The sequence below is a fragment of the Gavia stellata genome, chromosome 2, assembly GCF_030936135.1.
Source record: "Gavia stellata isolate bGavSte3 chromosome 2, bGavSte3.hap2, whole genome shotgun sequence".
In the NCBI taxonomy this organism is placed as follows: Eukaryota; Metazoa; Chordata; class Aves; order Gaviiformes; family Gaviidae; genus Gavia; species Gavia stellata.
Window position 1 is genome coordinate 28,412,763 of NC_082595.1, and position 21,416 is coordinate 28,434,178.

At 36.5% G+C, this 21,416-nt stretch overlaps 1 protein-coding gene across 1 annotated transcript in view; it reads right to left on the reverse strand.

Moving 5' to 3' along the window:
- RYR2 (ryanodine receptor 2) overlaps window positions 1–21,416 on the reverse strand; it is a 443,307-nt gene that overhangs the window by 246,150 nt on the left and 175,741 nt on the right. The window contains exons 7-9 of the mRNA XM_059830672.1: window positions 20,311–20,423; window positions 9,246–9,345; window positions 5,850–5,946 (exon numbers count right to left, since the gene is read on the reverse strand). Coding sequence (XP_059686655.1) covers window positions 5,850–5,946; window positions 9,246–9,345; window positions 20,311–20,423 — 310 coding nt within the window. The remainder of the gene's footprint in view (window positions 1–5,849; window positions 5,947–9,245; window positions 9,346–20,310; window positions 20,424–21,416) is intronic.

The window sequence follows — 21,416 nt, forward strand, 5'->3', positions numbered from 1 at the left end:
TTCTGGGGTACAGCAGACCTCACTAGTTTGTAATGCCATATCAAAGTGTGTATTTTACCCGTCTAAAGAAAATATTATGGAAAGGAAAGTGAAAAGGAGCTGGCATTGGCTAAGTCACATTGATTTTAGCTTTCATCACTTTACAACCCTGTCTACCCACTTCGGAGACTAACACAAAATGTTCAATACAATTTACAAAAGACTAAATGTAATACGTTTAACCCAAAGAAAGTCTCAAAGGTAGGAATGACAAAACTGCTTCTGGAATTAGGCTACACATACACATTCCCTCATGAAGGCCTATTCTGACTGGATGGTTTGAGAAACTGGATTCTGTTCTACCTCAAGTGACACTGCAAAAGTCAGGAGCACTTTGCTCTCTCTCACAGGTAATTTCTTTCTGTAAATATATATTTCTAAAGGGTCCAAACTGCACTGCAGTCATCACTTTAAAATACATATTGCAAATCAAAATGCAAATTAGTTGCAATGGGAACATTCATGGCCCCCTGCTACACTGGGAACTATGAATACTTGCAGCCCTACTCCTGTGTGGACTTTAAGTTCTTAAAGAATATGAATGACGGTGGTATAGCAAAGAGCAAGTATCACAACCCAATCAAAAAAAACCCCAAACCCACAAATAATTTTGATTACATATTTTCACTGCTATCTGCCATTCGTTTTGGGGGACTTCTAAGTAAAAAAAAACCCAAAACACAAAAAACAACCACACCACAAAAAAAAACCCCACAAGTAATCCAAAACTCTGCAGTCATGCAGTACTATACTAACAACTAGCTGACATTTTTACAGGAAAAGAAAAATGACACAAATAATACAACAACGTCAAAAATGTAAAATAATTCCTCTTAATTGAACAATAAAAAAAGAGGGCGGTTGACTGATTCAGTTGTGATGGGGGAAAAAATTAGCTTGCTTATTACAATACTTTTAAAATCTTTGCTGTGCAACCTAAATTAAGAGTGAAACAATGGTAAACCATTTCACAGAAGCACTGCAATGTATACCTGCTCTAAACACCAACTTCCACCATAATTAGAATAAATCTATTCATTCCTTTGATATTATAAATTCACAAGTGAAGACTCAATACTATAATTACCGAATATGGGTTGGGGGGGGGGGGGGGGGGGAAGGTCACGATTTCAACAGGAAAATATGCCAAATGAAAGCAAAGACCCTTTCAAGGTACCTGTAATACAAACAGTGATCTAAATCTTCTACTGGATAATCATATAAAACCCCCTGCCCAAAAAAGAAGTATTAAAAATTATTAACACATTTCTCATGTATGAAGCAGGAGGAAAAGGGTGGGAAAGGACACTATGCAATCCTTTATTTCAAGAAAAAAAATACATAAATCAAGGAAACCCTTGTGGGTCTGCCTCATTCCCATACGCACAACTGACAGACCGCTTCTATCAGCTAATACAATGGGAGCCAGGCCACAGACCATGTGGGCAGAGAGTGTAGGAAAAGGAGTCAAGGTAAATACAGACTCTCAGCTACTATGCTGCTGCAGAAGTTTCCTCTGGCTTTGAAGATAAACAGAATCAAAGTAATCACCAGAAGAACATCATGGTGATTATACTATGCCTTCTCTTGTACAGCTATACTTATATTTATTTTTTCGTCTACCTGGAAATGCTTCTGAAATTCTAATTGAAAAGCTACAGGAACAACGCTGCAAATTTAGGTCTAGCTTGCTATAGATAACTAAGGCATTTTAAACAATAAAAACACAGTTTAAGGATTCTATGCACAAAGCTTTAAACGCTGTCCTTAAACCAGCCACATACCTAACTAGAATGTGCCATAAATCATATTTAATTCAGTGAAATTGCACATACTTAACCTTTTGCCTGTTCTTTTTTTGTTCTTTATCTGGGTCAGAGTGAGTGAAAACTACCAGGTTCATGCCCACTCTGCCGGTGTTGTTTTAAAAACAATACCACTAATTTTTTTCTAGTGTAATACCAAGTAAACCAACATATAACCACAAACATCTCTATTTGCACTGCTTCCAGCTGGAATGCTTTTTAAATACAAAGCAAACTAAGTCTAGCAACTTCAAGGAGAATCTACCTGAAACTGCTTCCCAAGGAAAAGTCCATTTCTGAGTGGATAGGAGCCCCGCAGCCTAGAGACTTCTGTGGGGTGAATAAGCCACTACAATTATTAAAACTTGTTTCAAGGTTTCTGAGTCCAGCTAGATCTTTTTGGGTTATTAACACAAGAATCTGTTTACATCAGTTGTCCGAGTCTCCCATTACAAAAATACTCAAAGTAGTCTTAAACTATTTATAGTTCAGAGATGTAATTTTTGAATAATATCTCACTAGCGTTACGTCAAGAGCCATATATCATTACATAAAAGGCAGCATTATTAGAGACAACTCAATATTTCTTAGCAATTTTAACCAAATTCAGCTGGATAGCAGCAGCACTTCTTCCAGGTACCATCTTCACTGGCAGTTTAAATGAACCCAGACATAGCAGCCTTGGCATTAGCTAGCCCAGTCACTTTGCCTCTGTGCTTACCCCCATCATACGCCTGTATCTGCTGCTGCCAGGGCAGAAGGTTATGTTCTACTGAGACAACCACTGCCTGCAGCAGGGAGGAGGCAAGGAAGGAGCCACTGCTCTAGTAGCCTGCAGCCCCATGACAGCTCCCCCTCCTTCCAGAATTGAGGGTCTGTGGCCAGAAGACAGTACAGAGTGAGCTGTGCATGAAAGAACCAACGCTATGGCTATCCATTGCTGGCCAAAGACGCTTTCTGGAACTCAGTTCTTTGAGGGAGGGAACAAAATCATCCTCCTAACCAGTCTCTCACCTTGGGCAAATATCTGCTTTGCCTGTGCCAAAAGTTGGCCTTGAACATCACTCTTTTTCCACTGCTCATCGTGCAATTGCATCTCACCGCTCAATACCAAAGTCCCTCTTCCAAAAACATAGCAATTCCACCTCACTTTCTAGTGATCACTGTACTACAATTTAAGGACCATGTGGAAGGACACATGAGCTCAACAATTGAGGAAACACAGTATACACTCAGAACAAATTGTGAGACACAGAAGACAATTTTATAAGCTTTTTATACAATTATTTCTGCCACTGTACTGGGCCTCTTCCAGTGCCGATTTGGATGACCTTGCCTTGGAGGAAGCTTTGTTAGATACTGTAATCATGAATACAGTATCTGCACTGTCACTGTATCATAGGTCTCCACCGTGCTAAATGCTTTTCCACAAATGTATAAACAGCTTGAGAATGTGTGTTTTATTTTGGACTTCTGGTAAACTTTGAAACACTTATATATTCAAATTTATAAAACTGTATCAATGCTTTAAGATTAGAGAAAAACAGCACTTATTTTTAGAAACTGCCTGGGAGTATCCTTCACATCAAAACAATTTATTCATTCCCAGGATCAGATACCAGGTGACATTATAGAATAAAACTTATTTTAGGACTGTCTGATCTTTTATTTATTTGAAAAGGCATAAACAGGAGGCCTTTGCAGAAAAATAAAAATGAGATAGAGGAATTAGTGAGTCACAACAGAGATGCAACTTCTCAGTGTTCCTTTGCACTGCCATTCTGCAGAGCAGAGCTGCTCTTCAGACATATGCTGGAACAAAACAAACCAAACAACCACAATAATCTATCACCTGACTATTACAAAAGGCAATGAAAGGATAATATGAATTATTATACTCCAAATGTATCATACATTACCATGCCTTATGTGCAAAAGTTACGGAACTTAAATTAAAATGGAAGATAAAATAATTTATCTCACAATATCCTACCTGACAAAATTATGCATATTTTTAAATATAATTCTACCAGCAGTTAAATACCACCCACCAAAATAAGGTATGCACACATACCGAAAACTGAAAGGAGAATTAAAAAAATGAAAGAAGAATTAAAGATTTAAAGAGTTAAAACTGAAAGAAGAATTATCCTTTTAGATATTACTTTGAATATGCAAGAATCGTAATTAGAAATACAGAGGTTTTAAGCAATAACTAAATATATTAATAGTTTAAGAGGAGAAAATGTGGGCCACAGAGTGACTATACCTAACTCCGTAAAATTAAAATTAATCATAGATTATATTCTAGGTTTGTAAGTAAAAAATAATTTTTAAAATTTCAGAAAAGCAATAGGAGAACTTCAGAAAAGGAGAATATGAAAAAATTAAACTTATTTTTATTCTGTTTGTTTATTAAAGAAAGCTCCTGTATGACAAGAAAATTTCAGAAGATCAAATATGGTTTTTATGAAGCACTGAGAAGCAGTGTTTCTCAGTATTTCTACCAGGAAATATAAAGACAAAGACATAGGTACTCTTTGTTGTCTACTAGCTCTGCTTCTTTTGGGTACTAGATGCATGGGGAAAAGGTAGACACTGCAGAAAGAAGAATAATGATCTGGATGCATCATGTGAATGCACAAGTTGACCAAATGAATTTTTTCTTAACCTGCAACTTCACACTCCTTTATTTCGGTTTATATATAATATTACTCTTATTGTAAAGAGACAGATTTTTAGTGTGTTCTTAAGTGTTACAGTTCATTACTGAAGTGCTTGATCATCCTATAAATCTGCAATTACACTGCAACTACAATTTTTAAAAGGAATTTTGAAGGATTTAAACTGAAATAAGAGAAAACACTATAGGATCCTATTGATTTATCATTTTCTCTCTTCAACACTTTCAGGGTTGAGGATAATAATAGCAGCAGCAATAAACTCAAAGCTGTAATGGATCTATTACATAGTAACAAAAATTAAAACATGAACTGATCACATTTTAAGTCTCAGCATTTTGAAATATCTTCCGTGTTCAAAAACTATTCCCTTGTCTAAAAATGAGAAATAGCCAGGAAGGGTTGCTTGGCAGCTGTATAAGAAAACTCTGAAGTGTTTCTCATTAATATTTAAAAATTCATAGGAGATTTTTGCTACAATTTTACGAGAGCTTCCAGTGTCTTCCTCCTATCTTTACAAGTAAGAATAAAATAGAATAAAAAATACATTTCTATTTGCAAACCAAGAAAACTCATTCAGAAATGAATGAATAGCACTTTCTTTGTCATGGAAATTAAGCCACCCAGTATGTTGCATTAAACAAACTATTCCAAAATCAGTATTATCATTTAGCAATCTTCAGGCTGAAGGTAGTAATAAATCACATGACACCGCTCTACTAAAAAGAAGCCTAGGCTATATTTTATTAGAGCAACAGGACGTTGATTCACCCATGTAATCAACTCCACTGAGACATGTCACTTTCAGTGCCAGTCTTCTCACCATTTGGATTTATTAGTTAACCAACAGAGAAACACACCGAGCTGTCATCTCTTCTCTACCTCCATTCTAGGATACCTTTAGTCAAGAAAATAACCATAAAACAACTTCTAGACTACCATGACAGGTACACCTGAGATCAATACACAGATTAGTAGCCTTGAAGGACTGGGCAGTAATCTTAACATACCCTGTCCTGAGGAATTTTTTGCGATTACAGAAAAAAACGGCAGTAAAGAAACGAACACATTTTATTCACAGTGTTTTTAAGTCAGTAAAGATGACAATAAGTTATCAAAAATCACTGTTGCTTTTATACCTGGTAAATGAAATCAGATTTGAATAATACTGAAAAGAATTCATGTCCGAAGTTCATGTCAACAATATTCCTTCTTATGAGTAATACATCCCATCACAATACCCTTCAAAAATCTGTACTATCAGTGACACTAAATATTGATTCAGCAACAATTGTTATTATTCTGTTATAAGCTGGAAACCTACCTTCTTTGTTCTTCTCCATGTTCACCCGAAGGGACTGTCAAACATTCATCCATGTGACCATGCAATAACCTCAGAACATCCCCTCCGATCAGATATCCTTGAATAAAGGGAGAAAATCAAATGCATTTGTCTGAACGCAGCAACACGTAAAACTATAGTTCAAACTGTAATAAATACTATCAGTTTTACTGCATTTTTTTCTGTTGGTATTTTATGTTACTTTAAGGAGAGAATCAAGGAAGCAAGTACTTCCCTCCCAGATTACAACAGATAAAGTGGGTTTGATTTAAGTTAAGGATTCCAGTTTATATACTAACAAAACAAAGACTGATTTATTTTTTTAGTTAGTTAACTTCAAAATCCTTTATGGTGTCTTCGGAAGTTTTCTGTGAGAAAAACTTCTGGGAAGATCCACTGAAAGATCTGCTTGACTTGAGATTTCCAACCTACAATTACCATTTATTTGGACTCCAAAGGGTAACTCCTATACTGCCTAGACTACCACTGCACATGCAGGTTCAAAGCGAAACACTTGGTACAGGTACAGATACATGTGTGCACAAACTAAGGCACAGAACATACACATAGCACCACAATATTTGACGACCCAGGACATTGCAGCCAGAAGCTGACAATAAGGCCATAATTCTAATCAGTAAAGAAATTAACAAAACAGATGCTTTTTCATGAGTCTTTTTGCATCAGAGATGTGACATTAAAAAGAAATATAATTTTATGTTATCCTACAAATATTGTATTATAATCTAGTAACTCAAGAATACTAAGACTTAGTAGTTTTTAAGCACAATTCAATCGTATTTTTTTCAGTCTGACAAGCTAAACAAGTGTTTACATTTGTTTCCTAAACTCATCTTCCCCTCTTGCTAGAACTGGTTAATATCAAATTCTGCATTTGAGCAGGATGTGGGAACATAATTCCTTGGGTTTAGTGTTATAACAAGAAGATTCTTTTAAAAAATATTATTGGACTAATATTTTGAAGCTATGTCTATATTAACAAGTAATGCTGTGCAGCAAGACAGATCTGTGCAGGGAAATGGTGTTGAAGACCCAACAGTCACACTGTACACATTTCACAGGTTTATTTTGATGCTACAGGAAAACTTTTTCCCAAATATATATCAGGGAATATTTCAGGATATATTTTTTAAACCTTTGAAATCATTATCAAATTAGTATTTATGCAGCCAATTTTAGCATTGAATTTTTAAATTCTTGATTTTGACACAGAGGGATATGTCCAGGTAACAGTAGTTATATATATTAATTTTTACGTGGACCTGTGTCAATATAATTCTGGAGGTGTTCTGTAGGTTTTTTGGGGGGGAGGTTGTTTTGTTTTGTTTTGTTTTTAAAGTGCCCCCCATCCACTTCACAGTACAGAATCAGCAGAATTACTTGATCTGACTCTAAAGCTCTGTTTTGACTTCAACAATGAACTGACTTCTGCATAAGCCAGTTTTGCAGAAATGCATATAAAAAGAAATAATTTTCTTTTAACTACTTCCAATATCCTATCTTATTTTACAGACTACTTATCCATTATTTTCACTTCAAAGTAATTTCATTTAACTGAAGTGTTTCACTTATTAATCTCTTTTTAATGGGAAGTTTTGATTAAAAGAGGGTATTGTAGTGTAGTTATGCCTATACACTAACGTTTTGTTTATGAAGATGACAAAGCATTTTACAGCTACTAACAAAATTAGCTTTATTTTCCTCTTCCTCCTTTTTGAGGTCATTTTCTCCAGTTTGGCTACAGTTTTACTGAGGCATATAGAATAAGATCTTAAACACTAAGTGTCAGATTCACTCTCCTTTCACAACAAGGCAACTTTGGTTACAGAAGCATTTGCCGGTTTTGCTAGAATAAGGCCTTTGCTCTAATTCTTTCTGACACCAACCAGCTGATCTTCTCTAGAAAAGATACTGCTTAACAAAGATAATGTCTATACCTGAGAAAAGTGAAAATGGAAAGGCATACTAACAAAGAACAAGCAAATATGCAGAGAAATGCACAGCTGCTAAAATCATATTACACCATTTTCACATGATGTCCTGTGGGTATGAATGCATAACATGACACCATACTCCATCATCATGGACTTCTGCTTCCCAAACAGCCAGGTAGGTTTCATTAGTGAGGTTCACCAACCAGAGAGATGTGGCACAGTACAAATCTGGGTCTCAGCTAATAAGCTGTACTGTGATTAACATGAATGCCACACCAGAGCTGCCAGCTGTGGGAGGACAAGGAGAATGGAGTTTATAGGAGAGGCAACAGGTTGGACAGGAGAAGGTTTTCTCCTCTCATCAACAGAAAGGTTTTCTCCATAAAGTTCAGGACATTGTTAAGCAATGCACTATCATTTTTTTTAATAACAGATTGCAGTAAAAACCACATCAGACAATCTGAATGTGCAGAATGATTCTCATAGTCTAAAACCACAGTGAGTATGTAGAAAGGGGGTGTTCTCAATGCTGTCCCTGAAAGCTGAATGAGCAAAGCTGCAAGAGCATTCCACAACTGTGTTTTAAAATACAACAGATAAAAAGAACTGATGTGAAATTTCAGTATATTGCCTTTTCAAAAAATAGTACCCAGAAATCCCAGTGAGTAAGAAAGGACGGACTTCCAGCTTTAACCTTCTTATGGTTCTATCACAAAATCTACTCAAAACAGTGATTCTGTAGGAAACTAAAAATCATTAGTCTTTATATCCTGACGAACTTTCCTGAAAAGATTACTTGTTTTCTTCTCTGTGGAACCGGCATGGCATAAAATCAGGGATCCTTGTCCTTTCATGTCAGAAGTTGCATTAAAAACCCCCTTCCTAATTCCTAAATAAAATAAATAAACAAAATCTGAAAGTTGCTCTAGCCTGTCTCTTTCTGTCTTTCCCCTCCTTTCATTTTAATTCCCAACTATATGCCCCCAACAAAACCATTCCCACTCTTAACTCTTTGGATTTCACATCCTGCTTCCAGTCCTCTTGCACTACATTTTTTACTCAGTCTCAGGAACATGTAACCATGACTGCATACATCAGAATAATCTGAGATAATTTAAACCAGGACCAAAAGCCATTTAAAAAAAATGTTATTAACATTATCATACCTTTAGTAAAATGAGAGTTGAATGAGCTGTTCAATATTCAGAAGAAAAATATGTAGAAAACAACCAGTGTCCCTTTCAGCATAATTTTCCCTCTCTCTTTTCAGAACATTTATATATTTATTTACTGGATTGAATGTTTACATAAGAGAAACCCACTCCCATATTTCAGCCACACTTGGCAGAATAATTTGATTTTTCAGATTTTTTTCATTTAATTATAATCAGTCTTTCAATAATTAAAGTTGAGTCAATCTTACCTTGGGCAACTTCACTTCCTGAACTGATTGGTGCTACACTCCAGAGCGTCTGCTGGAAGGCTGCATCAACATGTAAGCTACCATTGCCATAAGAGAGATGCTAAAATCAGGAAAGAGAGAGACTTTAATTTGGGATTAATTAAAAATCTCATTACAGTATACAATAGTAATATCAAACATTCTCTTGGTTCTTTCATACATAAATTGTTCATATTGACTGTATGAGTAAACACAAAATCAGACCTGGGCACTCTTCGAGGGACGTTAGAAATAAAGCTAGAATGATAACAGCATAATTGCCTCAAATAGACATACTTAAATGGCACAGAATGGTCACCTGTTTGGGGTCTTAGACCATAACAAACACTCTGAAGAACTGATTATTAAATGCTGCGGGGGTCTTACATTGATGTTCTTCCTTCTAGACGCAATGGGATTTTCCACAAAGTTTTAATACTGAGATGGGACATTAATCTGTGTTTCAGGTGTAACTCACCACTTAATTACTTCTTGTGGGCCACTGTTTCCTAAAACTGCCATCAGACCAAAGAGATCAAGTAATCAACTTTGTAAGGCATGTAAGGGAGTTCCCAAAATATATTCTTGCACAAAGTGTTCATGATCCAAGCAAATTCTGAAAGTATCTTTCCCTGAAAGGCTCACTTCCTTCCTAAGCATTCAGTGTGTGCTTTTCTTTTACTGAGCTATTGCCTATTTTCTGCCAAAGTGGCAGGTCTTTCTGGTGAGTGCCGCAGATGCTTTCTCTTCTCAGAATTCTTCGCATGCATGTGTGTGTGCATGCATGCGCACATGTGTTTCCCAGTTAGTTCAATGACATTATTGTCTCAAAAATTCTAATCTCAAGGTGTATTATATAACGCATCCATGCAAAAGCCTTTGTCCCACCCCATCACTCAGTTCCATTGATATACTATTAAATGCCAAACAACATAAGATCATACAATTATAAGGTTATAGAACCAAGTGTTCTATATAAGCAGCTGCTTTGAAGTATACTGTTTACCCTACCAGGTAATAGCTTTTCAATTGCAGTAACATTTAGACTTTTTTATCATAAATTTATTTTAAACTACTGGACAGTAATTATTTTTACACAGTAGTATTGGTCACTGTTTCTGTATGTTGTGACAAACATTAACACCTTTTGGGTAAAATTATTAACCATACAGAGGACAAAAATGGCAATGGAGGTCAGAAGGGGGTAGATTCCTTAACAGACCTCACAAAAGCCGTTTTTTTCCACTGCACCAATGTCTTTCAGCACACATAATGGAGGATGTTCAACAAACAAACCACCACTTCACGTCTTACTTTCCCCTTACTGCAATCACATAACTTAGTCAATGGCAGACCAGGCTGAGAGATAACAATCCCCAGCACACCGCCAGTCCCATTCCTGCCCTCTTGGCCTTAATTATTCTGTTAGGTTTTCTCTGAGATCACTACACAGATTCCAGTTAGGGACAATGTTCAACCAGCACAACAAAGCAGCAATATTACTTTTTGTGGAAAACACATCATTCAGAGTGGGCAAAAGACGAAGAGGATAACTCTGTTATTTAGATCTGCTGTCACCAGAGCACTTCTTGTAACTGTGTACTTTGTACAGGTTAATGAACCTATTTTCACACAAAATGGTATCAACTGAATTAGCGTTCCATTTTATAGATAGGACACTGAACAAAAATACATCACTTGCATCTCTCTTCAGAGCACCTGTTATTTTTATCCATTCATTTGACTCCAGTTGCAGCTCTGATCATAACCCAGATGTCTCAAGCTGAGTCATCAGAGAATTATATATTTTAAAAGTATGGTTTAAATGATCTAATATAACACATGACCACCAAAGCAGAGAAATAGAGAGTGTATCTCTGCAAATCTCTTCTTTCCTTCACTTCCCTAGATTGCTTGCTGCATCCTTCAATTTACAATTGAAGGCAGGGGTCTTTTTCACTACACTATACACTACACTACAGTTCCATATGTTATGGTGTTCATCCCCTGGACACCATCCATAGCAAACAATAAAATGAAGCTTTGACCATATAGAGGAGGTAGCCTGTCAACGGATATTCAAGGATTCAAATAGATCAAATGTATAGAAAAAAAAATCCAACAGATCAGAGATGCCAGTCTTAATTCTGGCATCACCTAAATTTTCAGTGCTATACTTTACAATCTCAATGTTGTTTTAAAGCAATCTGCTGCCTATTTGTAACTTATTTGGAGCTTATCTGCTTGGTTTGTTACTTTCAGAACAATAAAAATATCAAAATGAAACACAAATTCCATAACACAATGTCCAGGATGCAGACATGACACTCACATTGATGCTGAGCAGCCTCTGTACCTATTACACAGATCTTTGCTAGCTGGCCTAACAGAGTATCTGGCAGAAGTAGCAGGTTGCCATCATCGATGAGGACCACGTGTAGCACGTGCCTTTCAGGTATGCAGTAACAACATTTGCAAAGCAGAAATATGTTAGGTTCAGGAGTCCTGCTGTCTATTCTAATCCTGGTATGGGTCTTCACTGTTACAAGCAGGTCCTTCAGCCTTCTGTCTCACCCAAATCATACCTTTTCTGCACTGGTGTCCAGGCTCAGCCGAAAAGCTAGATTTGTCTTCCCTACTGATAGACTAATAATCTCCTAACCCAGCATTTAACCTGCCATAGGTTTTTAATCACTTTTTAGAATCAAATTGTGGTATTTTATACAGGTTAACACTAAAGTCTAGAGGCAGCTTCCCAAGGATAAAATCCAAGACTCAAGTCTCACAGAATACTACAGATTTCCTAACTGAACCTACCATCATGTTATAAACTCTGTACTGCTCTGCAGAAATCACATCTCTGTACCTAGGTCTTCAAGAACACAGTGTATTCCAGCTCACTGGAGAGCTTAGGAATAAGACTGGAATTCCCACAAGAACCCTTCAGCAGTGATTGCAGCAGCATAGCTGCATTTACAATAGCTCTAAATAACTAGATGATGTATTTTAAATTTCACCATCAGTCTGCATCAAAGTTTCTGTTCTCCAAAATGTGTATGTGTGCAAAGGAAAAAAAAAAAAAAAACCAACAAAAAAACCCCAAACAAAGAAAGCAAAACTTTTCCTTCAGGCTTCCTCTTGGCTAAGGGGTGTCAATACTGACATCTCATCTAGCAGTATCTATTTCTATCTGCACTTTACATTATGCTGTCTCTACATTCAATCTCAGGCCAGTCCAAATAGTGAGAATAGTAAAAGAAAAACACCAAAGAAAGTTTATTTTCTGGTACATCTTGAGAACTGCATACAAGGCACTTCCCAGAATGCTTAAGTACTGCACACAACAGCATCAATCACACTGCTTCAAAAGTTAGTACCAGCTGGTGCAGTGATGGAGGCTACATGATGCAATTCAATCTATTTCTCTTTTGTACACAGAGACTCTGACAGGCCTTGCTATTTCCCCTTTCTCTCTAACTGTCTTAAAATGACTACAATGATCAGGACAGAAAACAGACAGTTTCAACCCATTTAGGCACCTATCCCAAATGATGCAAGAACCTCTGAGATGTTCCAAGTCACCCTTCCCATGACAGGTACACAAGTGAGAACGCACACATCAGCGTGAGGGGGAGCATTTCATACGTTTCTCTACTTTTACTTAGTCAGTCTGAGACCAGGCAAACCAAAACTGGATTGATGGTTGGACTTGATGATCTTACAGGTCTTTTCCAACCTTAATGATTCTGTGATTCTGTGGAAGACATCCACACTGGAGATATTTCTATCTTGGGAAAGAAGTCAGAAAGTACTTACCTGTATCTATAACTTAAAAAAAACCCCACCAAACAAAAACAACCAACAAAAAAAGAAAACCCACTGACCAAACAAACAAAAAAAACCCCCACACAACACAAAACTATACTTCCTTTTTTTTTTTTTTTTTAATTAGGAGGGAAAAAAAACATTTTGCATCCAAAAAAATGACAATGCAGATGCATGGCAGGAAAGCATGAGGATCCCACAGAGGGCAGATGGGGGTAGTCTGCATTCCCCCTCTTTGTATTAGCTCTTCTGCGCTATAACCACAAAAAGCCTGAAGCACATCAGCCACTACGCTTTCAAATGATTATCATTTAGTATGATTAGACACAAGAGCTTTCATTAACAAAATATTAATTTTACAGAAGCAAGTATTCAAACATAAGGAAACGTCAAAGTAGCCTATGTAAAAAGAATGGCTTCTGGTGAATATTACATCATATTACAGTCTTCAATGGCATGATCCTGTACAATTTTTTCCACAAGTGCTGCTCATTGTATATACAGGATAAAGGAGTTCACAAACAGCTGCTCAGTGCTTTGTTCTGTCCTCAATCTTCAGTCTCCAGCCTCATGCTTTATTCAATATAGTCAATTCTTCAAAGCTTTGAAAAGAGAATTATTAATTTCCTCACAGGCTTTTCTCTTGCTACCAACAATTACAGCATTTCACAAAACACAACAAATATTATTGAATTCATTTTCTCCAAACCCCAAAGGAGTAGCATTAAAGCCCATTTTCCAATGGGGAGTGGAGGCACCTAGATTACACTAAGAAATTTTCATTAATGTAGGATGCCCAAGTTGAGGCAACAACGACCTGTTTAATTCCCACCGTAGACTGCATTACATGCAGTTTTAATGTTCAAGGCACATCTTCCATTCACCTCAGTTGCACGTATCAAGACTAAGCAACTTTAGGACCTCAACCTCTAGCCGATGGAGGAGACCTCAGAGCCACAACTCAGGTAAGGAATATTCCTGGTGAGGGATGAAGAGTTAGTGACCTCTTGAAAGCAAGTCTGGTATAAAACATGATCTGCTCAGCAAACTCCAAAGCAGAGTCTGGTACAGATTCTAATTCTCCAGGAAAATAATTAACTAAGCATCATACCACCAATCCTCCACCTGCAATTCCCAGCTTGAAATTTCATCTTCAAAGTGGCTTCATTCCACAGCCTCTCTGCTACTCAGCCCTGACACATCCATCAAACATTTATCAGCACTGAGATAGCATTCCATAAAAAGCCAGTGTGACTGTATATTTAAAAGATTCATAAAATATATCAATGCCATAATTTTTGCATTTTCTAATGCCTGTGGTTTTTCAAAAGCTAATAAAATTATTTTTGTGGTATAATTTATACGTAATTTTCCTATATTTAAAGAAAAAAACAAAACAAAAACCACAGTTACAGTAGGTGGCATCACACCGACACCCACATGAACCACAGGTAGAGAAAGAAACTTTAAAACCGCTTCTCAGGCATGTGCCACCTAAACTAACACAAAATAACCGACAAGAGTAGGCTGTCAGCATACCACGGGTGACTGCTGTGCCTTAATGCAATGGGTTTCCTAGATAGTTGCCGATAGCATTATCTAGCCCAATTGCTCCAAGCCTCTCCCACTCTCTTTTCCTCTCCAAATCTTTATCCCAATCCTATGTCTCTCACCTAGCCAATCCAGCTATCCAACCCAGTTACAGCCTACCTTATCACCCAGAATTAGGACATCCTTCTGTTTCAGAAGGTTCTCCTCAGACCCACAAAGCCTCAGCATGGCCTTTTGACTCTTTTCTTGGTCAACCTCTTCCTTCCCATGTCAGCCAGCATTAGACTTCTCCAGAAACTCACCACAACTCCTGCCCCTCAATTCTTTTCTCATTTCTTGGCCTCAGACTTTCCCCTCTCTGGATCTTTGTCCAGCGGTTCAGTTCTCCCCACCCAGCCCACCCCTCTACAGATCTCTCTTGTTGTCCTTCATTCCCAGTCCCATTCCACTGGGAATGGCACAGGTTTTCTGTCCCAAATTCCTAACACAAATTTAAACAGCAGGTGCCCACTCCTCCCTTGTCACCAGCTTCATGTCCCAGATGATTTGTTAGTCCCTTACTGCCTGCCTTCAGCTGCCAATCTTTTCAGCCAGTCATCAAGTCCCACTCAGTTTTCCTCCTTCCCACTTCAGTCCCAGGCTCCTGTCCCTGCTACATCACCTGCCTTTTGTTCCTTCTACTTACTCATAGCTTCCTCCTCCATGTAACTTAAATGACAGCAGACTGCCAACAGCACATAAAACACTGAGTTCTCAGCTGTCAATACAGTGCCTGACTTGAGCCACCCATTACAAGAAATATTTGGTTCCACCAGTATTGGGGTGTATTTAATTATTCGCTGCAGAGGGAGTTAAAACAGTTCACTAACACGCAGGAGGTGCGAGAGGTCTAGCTTATGCAAAACAGACAAACTCATTGGGGAGGTTCAGGCTGGATATTAGGAAAAATTTCTTTACTGAGAGAGTGGTGAGACACTGGAATAAGCTGCCCAGGGAGGTGGTGGAGTCACCCTCACTGGAGGTGTTCAAGGAACGTGTGGACGAGGCATTGTGGGACATGGTTTAGTGGGCATGGTGGTGTTGGTTGATGGTTGGACTTGATCTTACAGGTCTTTTCCAACTGTAGTGATTCTGTGATCACTTTTAGCTACCAAAAGAAAATTTTAAAAATCTTCCCTGGGCATGACCAAGCTTCATTATTTCAGGAGAATGTTTCTTTACTAAGTTTAAGCAAGGAGAGGATTGTTACCTTTTTTTCCTTTTCCTTTTTTTTTTTTTTTAAGTTAGCAAAGGTACACCTGTGATATCAAGAACACTCCTAATTTCCTGTGTTTGTTATAAAGCATGGGATGCTCAACATTCTCAAGGAAATGAGATTAATTTTCTTAATGATGTGACTTTTTTTTCTTTCCTGTCTTCAAGCTCAGTGACATCTGACCTCTTCTAGATGAACTAAATAAAATTATCTGTGACAGATTAGAAACAAAAACAACCCAACACCACCAGAAAAAGATGCTACTATTTCTAATAAGTAATTTTTTAGATTACAAGCACTTGGTTATAAACACTTGGAAGCAGGATTTTATAAGGCAGAGCAGCTTGACAACCTTAATATCAGCAAGATCTACCAGCCTCCACAATAACATTTCAAATTGTATAAAGACTCTGTGGGAACTGCATTATGATCAGTGTAACAGAGCAGCTCAACACTACCTTGGTTCCACTAATTTCAGGTTTGTTTATGCAGATTCAAATTATTTTTGAGAAAAACTTTCTTTACTATTTTTCAACAAAAAATAAATGATGAAATTATGAGCTTACACAGAAGAAAGCAAAGCTCAATACTGAGTTTCATACTCTTAGGAAAAAAGTGAAAGGGAAGGGAGAATAAGATTTTTAAAATTAAATAAATAAATAAATAAATGTCACACACTGCTATGTTCCATGGTACTATTGCACCAACGAATGCTACAGGTATTTAGAAGCTGTCCCAAGTATCTGATAATAAATAAGAGAATTAAAACTGAGAGCTGAAAATAAACAAATTATTTGATGCAGGAGGATGCAGAGGGAGTGCCTTTCCAATACTCAGGAACCTGTCCTCCTGTCCAGGACAAATGACAGATATCAGCTCTATCTTTCAAACAATTTGATCTAATTTGGATGATACTATTTTTGAAAAGGCACTCTGTCATCAGTTAGCCATGACAAAAATCTTCAAGGAAAAGCTTACACTTCAAAGGAAAGTTTCCAATTTGTTTCATATTAGTTTCCAGCATTCAGGAAAAAAAAACAAAACAAAACAAAAAGTCATTTAAGTCAAAGTAATAAACCTCAAGGTTTGTTCACAGATTTGCATAATGCAGCTGCGGATCAGCATTACAGTCAAGACAGCAACTCAGCAACTACATATATATCACAGTGCAGAAACTGTTGTGCCTTGTACCGAAGTCTGTGGACTGTAGATCGAAAGTTGGGGTTTTTTCCTCTTTCCTGACTTCTTAGCCAGAATAACACTAACCTCATTGATACTAATTTTCATTTTTATCTTCATTTATGCATTTTGTATTTCAACTTCATGTCTAAGGACTTTTTCTTGAATTATGTTTAAAAGACTAAGTTATCCAGATGCTTCATGAATTTGCAAGAAATTAAAATTAATTGACTTTCTGAACTATTGAAAATTGGCAATTTTGAAAGCAATCATGGTGTATAATTACAGGCATAGGCAAACCTCAGTGTAGGGGTACATGCTAATATATACAAGATGGGGAATCATGCTGGAAATATTAAATCTGTTCGTCAGCCTGCACTGCCTGAAGAAAGGAAACGGAGCAACTCTGGCTTGAACTTAAATGGTGGCAATATTTACAGCTTTTTGCTCTATGCTAAGAGGGTTCAGCAGAGCCAAGTTTCCTCTCCGAAGGATCTGGCAATAGTGCAGCTCGCGTGTTATATAATGCCACAAGCACTTATGTAAGTGCTTTTCCTCAGAAACGCTACACAGAAAAATAAGAACCTAAAATCCTATTGTATAGGTAGAGATAATGAGAATCAGAGCAACTGAATGACTTGCCCAGGGACATTGCTGTGAGTCAACAGCCAAAATCCACATCTGTGGACCTTTTGCTTACTATTTTAACACTAATCTTCCTATCAGTTTTGCTCTTGTTCATTGCAATTAAAAAGATGACTCTTCAGGGCAAAAAAATAGTCAATCGCCCCAAAAACTTTTTTTGATGGAAAGCAAGGAAGGGGAACTATAGAAAAGTCCTGACATTTTCTTAATACTTTTATAGTGGTTGCCAACCAAATCAGGTCTGAACACTAATCTACTGACTACACTGAGATCATAAAGCAATAAAGTCAATGGGGGGGGGGGGGGGGGGGGGAATCAATAATTAAGCTGCACTGGGACAACTGGAAGACTAACCTATGAAGCTGACGTAGTTCTGCTCTCCCCTTTTATTATACAAATTAAACTAAGTTCTGACTATATTTTGCAAAAGCCATGCCCTGTGAATGAACTCTACTCATCTGTTACTTTTACATACACATCTTTGCCCCAGGTTTGTTAATCTGTTTGTCTTAATCTGGAGATAATTAGCAAGTTGCTTGAAAACAGAGCAATATTGCAATATAAAAAGGTGACATTCCAATCCTGTTCCTAACAGCATATAAACATAGAATGTTTGATAGAAAACTTACCTTTTCCTAAGGTTTTAACTGTAAATACACAATGTACATAAACCTAACTCTCAGCATCCTGCTGAACATCACTCTGTTAAGGAATCCATCCGAGGAGTTCCTCACCCTTAGAACAAGCGTTCCTCAACTGGATTCAATAGTGCCTATTTGATCTCACTATCCAAGTGGATTCATAAAAATAACTTCATCTCTCCGCAGTCCTAACTATTGTAAAAGGTATCAGTTGCTACATTCCTTTAAGGGTGGTAGAAAATAGGGACTAGAATATGACACTGCACTCAAAATGAAAATACTGTGATTATTTTCAAAAGATACATCTTTTGAAGTTATTTTGTAGATGGCCTAATGGATTAAGACTAACAGTTTGAGGTGGAGAGACAGCTTTCATAAAAAATATTCACTCATTGGTAACTGGCTAATTCAGTCTTTATCAACTGTTTGAATTTTCATAAAAGTATCATTGCTTTATTTACAGTGCTAATATAACTACTGAGTAGGTAGCAAAAGCACAAATATTTTTATGATTGTGAAGCTACGTAGTTCACCAGCTCTTAATTTAGTCTGGAAAAACATCTGTTCATAAAAATGTGCGGGTGAATGCATGTAAGAGCAAAATTAACCTGCTGAATCCTTATTCCTTCTTTCTCTCAAACCAGAGCTGAACAACTGAAATAGGTTTAATAACTATTCATTAAAATCTAGCTCTAAACCATTTTAAGACTATAATACAGAGATTAAAATATCAAGAACATAGTTTTTTGTTGTTTCTCTCTACACTGAAAATATAATTTATTTTTAGTATATTGATATTTTGCATGGAAGACATAGTATACATAGTATGCATTAACACCACATGTTGGGGAAAACCAGTCTCTGCAGTCAGCATCATGTCTCTTGCTGTATAAAAGTACATATGACAGCCTTGAGAATCAACACTTGAGGCACAAACCCTAAATGATATAAAAGGCTGAGCTGATTTACTAATTAGTGGGCAGAAAGTATGAGTTCAGACATGTACCTATACAGAGACACAATTTGGAGAAAAATTCAACTTCAGCAACCCAATTCAGCAATTCAATTAATTTCAAAATTCGACATCTTTGAAACTTTTTCATGAATTAGATTTCTTATCCATTTTGTCCACAATAAGTTGCTTTTCCAGTAAGTCTAATTACAATTCTATAAAAGTAGTTATTAAAAATAATTTTAAAATGTAAAGACAATTGGAAAGTTGTCAGAATGTCTACTTACAAAAAATTACTCATTAAATGATTTACTGAGCTTCTAACTAGAAGTTAAAATTATATTCTAATAATTATATTATCATTTTTCTATGTGTTTCCAAAAGAAGGGAGTGCATTTTCAATTTTATCAAAAAGAAAAAAAACATTACTTTTAAGTCTTATTAAATGCTTCACTTCTTTTTCTAAATAATATAAAAAACTTTCAGAAATAACATTTTATAGCATAAAAAAGAGTGAATAATATAGAATAGACTTTAATGTTATATGCAGATCAGAGACAGTCCTCCTGACAAAGCTAAAAACACTCCTCTTTAAAAGATCCTTTTTTCAGTTGTAGCTACATTTGCTGAATCAGCGGGGCTGATTTTACACAAGCTTCCAGCAGACTGATTTTCTTCTCAGGTGTTTTTTTCATAGATAGAATACTTCAGGTGCTTGAAACACCAAGAATACAAAATTAGATTCATCTTAAAGCATTGAAGAGTTTCATTACAGAACAAATGGGAGACACTTTGATGATGAAGAAAGTTATTTAAACCAGTGATAAAAAGCAGCTACCTTCAGTGTCTTTGTTTGCAAAATGGTATCAAATACCAGTTTGAACACATTAAGCTATACTTTTGTGGAAGTGGAAATATAAACCAGACTTTATTGTAACACTTTTATTAACTGTTTTTTCTGTAGAGGAAGCACTGTACAGATATTCTTACAGAACTTACCAAATATCTTTCTGAAGAGACGCTGACTAAAATAAGATCATCTCCAACACGCACTTTTTCTCCTTCTGATCGTTGCTTAGAAGCAGGATGGATGGTCCACCAGCATGCCTCACCTATATCATTATTGAGTAGTAGCAGAGACAGAAATTAGAAAGAAAATGCTCAACATTATTGCCATTACTTTCACATTTTCTCTCAATCCTAAAGTTCTGACTCGGTTTTCAGTTGGGTAAACCAAGTATTCATTTGTTTTCAAGAACTAATATCACTCCTGCACCACCTTGTCAGAAACTCAGCTGGAAATAATACACATATGCAGAAGACAGCAAAACCTCTGGAACAGTGATTCCAGAGTTGAGTAAGGAGGCAGCTCTCTGTGTTCTCGGCAACCTGGTCCAGGCTGCTTTTGCTAAAGAGCTTCTCTGTCACCTTCATTCCAGGTTCTGGGAAAGACATCGAAGAATATTCCACCGACAATTAGGACAAAAAAAGTGGAGCAACCTATTGCTAAGGGCAATAAAAATAAGCATCTACAATATCGCTTAAAATAATATTTGAAAGATCTCATAAATCCAGATTCAATTATGTTCTTCCACTTCTACTGACTGTTAGTGTCTCTAATTCCCCAGAATATTTATAAGCATTAAAGTCACAAATTTTGTGCCCATGATAAACCTTGCTTTCAGATATACTTCCTGAATGAAAAGCACGGTTTTCAGAAAAAATCTCTTTGATCTTGGAAGTGTTCAATTGTTGCTGTTATCACTGTTATTACTCCCAGCTAGAGCAAGGCTTTAAAAAACAAGCAAACTTATTTTTTCTAATTAAAGAGTTACACCAAACTGATGGCATTGTAAGAAGCTATGTCAGTCTTAAAAATACAAATAAATCCAAGTCACCAGCAGTTCTAAAACTTTAATAGAATCTTTATTTAAAATAATACAAGTTTAAAAAATTTTCATCAGAAGGCTTCTACAGGAATAACCACTTGGGAATATTCCTTTACTTATATTCAATATTATAAATTTATATTTAAATATCAATAGACATGTTTATATCTTATAGAAAAGAAATTACATAATCTATTAGAAAATGTAAATATAAGA